A 4654-nucleotide genomic window follows, 5' to 3' on the forward strand; every position below is an offset into this window, starting at 1 on the left:
CTCCCTGCCCTATCCCTGTAACCCCTGCCTTGGCAGGGACTGTGGGACTGTGGGAGGAAACCAGAGGAAACCCACCCAAACTCCACACAGACTGGCCCCTGAGGAATTGAACCCTAGCCCCTGGCTCTGTGTTGTCAGGATTAATCCCAGCTGGATCCCTTATATCCTTTAGGGAAGGAAACCTCCATCCTTACCTGGTCTGGCCTACATGTGACTCCAGACCCACAGCCAATGTGGCTGATCCTTCACTGCCCTGTGGGCAATTAGGGATGGGCAAGGAATACTGGCCCAGCCAGTGACACCCATGTCCCATGAAATGAATAATAAAGGCGGAAGGAGAGAGAGAGAGTGAGTGGGTAAGAGAGACAGAGAGGGGAGAGGGAGGAGGGGGAGAGGAGGGGGGGGGGGAGACATTGAGAGGGAGAGAGGGAGAAGGAGACAGAGTCAGAGGGAGAGGGGTGTGTGGAGCTGAAATACCTGCGGAGAACTTGCCGAGCGAGTGGGACAGTGCGGAGTTGGGTGAAGCGGAGTGTCCTGCCCGCGGCTGCTGGCTGTGAGGAGCTCTCCCTCTCCCTCTCCCTCAGCCCCGGGACCGCCTCCTGCTGCCACCCGCCGGCCTGACTCCGAGCCGCGGCTGACGAGGGGTAATTGGAGCCGGTACCAGGCGGCTCAGTGGACGGGGGAATACACTGGCATCGAGCCCAGGGACAGCACACGCCTGGCAGGGCTTCACTGGGCACCTGTGGCACATGGTTGGCTGAGGCCACTCGGTCTGAAAATACTAACCCCCCCAGACACTACCCGCCCCAACGCACAGACATCCCCATACACCCAGACACACAGCCAGACACCCCCCCCAAACCCCTCCCCCCCACACACCGAGGCACCCCACAGACACACCCAGACACCCCCCCCACATACACCCACACACACACAGACACGCAACCAGACACCCCCCCCCACACACAGCACAAACACACCCAGACACACACGCCCCCCACACACACACACCCAGACACACACCCAGACACCCCCACACACCCCCAGACACACACACCACCCCCACACACACACCCAGACACCCCCACACACACCCACACACACACACACCCAGACACACACCCCAGACACACACACACACACACCCAGACACCCCACCCCCCCAGACACCCAGATACACCCAGACACACCTCCAGATACACACACCCACCCAGACACAAGCCCCCAGGCACACACAGACACATCCAGACACACCCCTCCCCCCCCAGGCACAAACCCCCCAGGCACCCCCCCCGACACACAGACACACACACACCCAGACACACACACACAGACACACCCCTCCAGACACACACAGACACAAACCCCTAGGCACCCCCTCCCGACACACACCCACACACACCCAGACACACACACACACATACACACCCCCCGCCAGGCACAAACCCCCAGACACACCCTCCTCTCACACCCCACCAAACACATCCACTCAGACGCTAACCCCCCAGAGATACACATACCTCTCCAAGTGACCTCACCCTATATAGACACATAGGGTGTGTCTAGACAGACACTGCCCCAGACACTAACCCCACCCATGTCGACAGACACCCCTCCTGACAGACCCCAAACACCCCCCCACCCCCAGGCAGACAGATACACAACCCTGGACAGAATCCTTCCCCAGACAGACAGACAGATACACACAGCCAGAGACATGTACAGCATGCATCAATCTGGCTTTCTGCCTGTTTATCACAGGTATGTGCCTGTCTCTCTGGGGCTTGTGTGTGTGTGTGTGTGTGTCTGGGTGTGTGTGTGTGTCTGTAGGTGTGTATGTAGGGGATGTCTGGGTGTGTATATCTGTATGTCTGTCTGGGGGAGGATTCTGTCTGGGGTTGTGTGTCTATCTGATCAGATGTTTGAGACATGATTGAAGGGGACTTAAGGAGTCATAGAATCATAGAGATGTACAGCATGGAAACAGACCCTTTGGTCCAACCCGTCCATGCTGACCAGATATTCCAACCCAATCTAGTTCCACCTGCCAGCACCCGGCCCATATCCCTCCAAACCCTTCCTATTCATATACCCATCCAAATGCCTCTTAAATGTTGTAACTGTACCAGCCTCCACCACATCCTCTGGCAGCTCATTCCATACACATACCACCCTCTGTGTGAAAAAGTTACCCCTTAGGTCTCTTTCCCCTCTCACCCTAAACCTATGCCCCTCTAGTTCTGGACTCCCCGACCCCAGGGAAAAGACTTTGTCTATTTATCCTATCCATGCCCCTCATAATTTTATAAACTTCTATAAGGTCACCCCTCAGCCTCCAATGCTCCAGGGAAAACAGCCCCAGCCTGTTCAGCCTCTCCCTGTAGCTCAGATCCTCCAACCCTGGCAACATCCTTGTAAATCTTTTCTGAACCCTTTCAAGTTTCACAACATCTTTCCAATAGGATTGCACGCAATATTCCAACAGTGGCCTAACCAATGTCCTGTACAGCCGCAACATGATCTCCCAACTCTTGTACTCAATACTCTGACCAATAAAGGAAAGCATACCAAACACCTTCTTCACTATCCTATCTACCTGCGATTCCACTTTCAAGGAGCTATGAACCTGCACTCCAAGGTCTCTTTGTTCAGCAACACTCCCTAGGACCTTACCATTAAGTGTATAAGTCCTGCTAAGATTAGCTTTCTCAAAATGCAGCACCTCGCATTTATCTAAATTAAACTCCATCTGCCACTTCTCAGCCCATTGGCCCATCTGGTCCAGATCCTGTTGTAATCTGAGGTAACCCTCTTCGCTATCCACTACACCTCCAATTTTGGTGTCATCTGCAAACTTACTAACTGTATCTCTTATGCTCGCATCCAAATCATTTATGTAAATGACAAAAAGTAGAGGACCCAGCACTGATCCTTGTGGCACTCCACTGGTCACAGGCCTCCAGTCTGAAAAACAACCCACCACCACCCTCTGTCTTCTACCTTTGAGCCAGTTCTGTATCCAAATGGCTAGTTCTCCCTGTGTTCCATGAGATCTAACCTTGCTAATCAGTCTCCCATGGGGAACCTTGTCGAATGCCTTACTGAAGTCCATATAGATCACATCTACTGCTCTGCCCTCATTAATCCTCTTTGTTACTTCATCAAAAAACTCAATCAAGTTTGTGAGACATGATTTCCCATGCACAAAGCCATGTTGACTATCCCTAATCAGTCCTTGCCTTTCCAAATACATGTACATCCTGTCCCTCAGGATTCCCTCCAACAACTTGCCCACCACCGAGGTCAGGCTCACTGGTCTATAGTTCCCTGGCTTGTCCTTACCAGCCTTCTTAAACAGTGGCACCACGTTAGCCAACCTCCAGTCTTCCGGCACCTCACCTGTGACTATCGATGATACAAATATCTCAGCAAGAGGCCCAGCAATCACTTCCTTAGCTTCCCACAGAGCTCTCGGGTACACCTGATCAGGTCCTGGGGATTTATCCACTTTTAACCTTTTCAAGCCATCCAGCACTTCCTCCTCTGTAACCTGGACATTTTGCAAGATGTCACCATCTATTTCCCTGCAGCCTATATCTTCCATATCCTTTTCCACAGTAAATACTGATGCAAAATACCCGTTTAATATCTCTCCCATTTTCTGTGGCTCCACACAAAGGCCGCCTTGCTGATCTTTGAGGGGCCCTATTCTCTCCCTAGTTACCCTTTTGTCCTTAATATATTTGTAAAACCCCTTTGGATTCTCCTTAATTCTATTTGCCAAAGCTATCTCATGTCCCCGTTTTGCCCTCCTGATTTCCCTCTTAAGTATACTCCTACTTTCTTTACAATCTTCTAAGGATTCACTCGATCTATCCTGTCTATACCTGACATATGCTTCCTTCATTTTCTTAACCAAACCCTCAATTTCTTTAGTCATCCAGCATTCCCTATACCTACCAGCCTTCCCTTTCACCCTGACAGGAATATACATCATTACCATAGCCTTAAATGTTATCCCACTTAAAGTGCTCATCCATTTTAAAGGTTGTGAGGTTTCCCGCCTCAACTCCCCTCCCAGGTAGCACCTGCCAGATCCCCCCCCCCGCCCCTCCCCTCCCGGGTGAAAGGATCTTTCCTCAAACCCCCTCCGAACCTCCCTGTGTTGCACCTTAGAATTACTCCCCCTTGTCATCGATCCTCTGACTAAGGGGAACAGCTGCTCTCTATTCCACCCCCCCCTCAAAACCATCCATGCCCCTCGTAATCTTACACACCTCTATCGGATCGCCCTTCAGCTTTCTCTGCTCCCCAAGAAAATAACCCGAGTTTATCCAGCCTCTGGCCATCGCTCTGGCCCAGGGCAACATCCCGGTGAATCTTCTCTGCATCCTCTCCAGTGTAATCACATCCATGCTACAGTGTGGGGACCAGAACTGTACACACAAGCTCGGGATAGCTCCAACGTCACCCCCCCCCTGCTCTTAACATCTATGCAACGACTGATAAAGGCACGTCTCCTGTATGCCACCTTAACCACTCTGTCCTGCCACCTTCAGGGATCTATGGACAATCCCCTCAGGATTGCTCCTGTTCCCCCTAGCTTCTCAGGGTCCTGCTGTTCATTGAGTCATTATGAACTTTTCGAGTTAGA

The 4654-nt window shown here is 52.1% G+C and overlaps 1 protein-coding gene across 1 annotated transcript in view; it reads right to left on the reverse strand.

Annotated features, from left to right (window-relative positions):
- Nucleotides 1-4415, reverse strand: part of LOC132805744 (uncharacterized) — a 48225-nt gene extending 43810 nt beyond the window's left edge. Inside the window, exons 1-2 of the mRNA XM_060820971.1 lie at nucleotides 4278-4415; nucleotides 478-740 (exon numbers count right to left, since the gene is read on the reverse strand). Coding sequence (XP_060676954.1) covers nucleotides 478-740; nucleotides 4278-4415 — 401 coding nt within the window. The remainder of the gene's footprint in view (nucleotides 1-477; nucleotides 741-4277) is intronic.
- Between the last annotated feature and the right edge of the window lie 239 nt (nucleotides 4416-4654).

The sequence above is a fragment of the Hemiscyllium ocellatum genome, chromosome X (genome assembly GCF_020745735.1).
Source record: "Hemiscyllium ocellatum isolate sHemOce1 chromosome X, sHemOce1.pat.X.cur, whole genome shotgun sequence".
In the NCBI taxonomy this organism is placed as follows: domain Eukaryota; kingdom Metazoa; phylum Chordata; class Chondrichthyes; order Orectolobiformes; family Hemiscylliidae; genus Hemiscyllium; species Hemiscyllium ocellatum.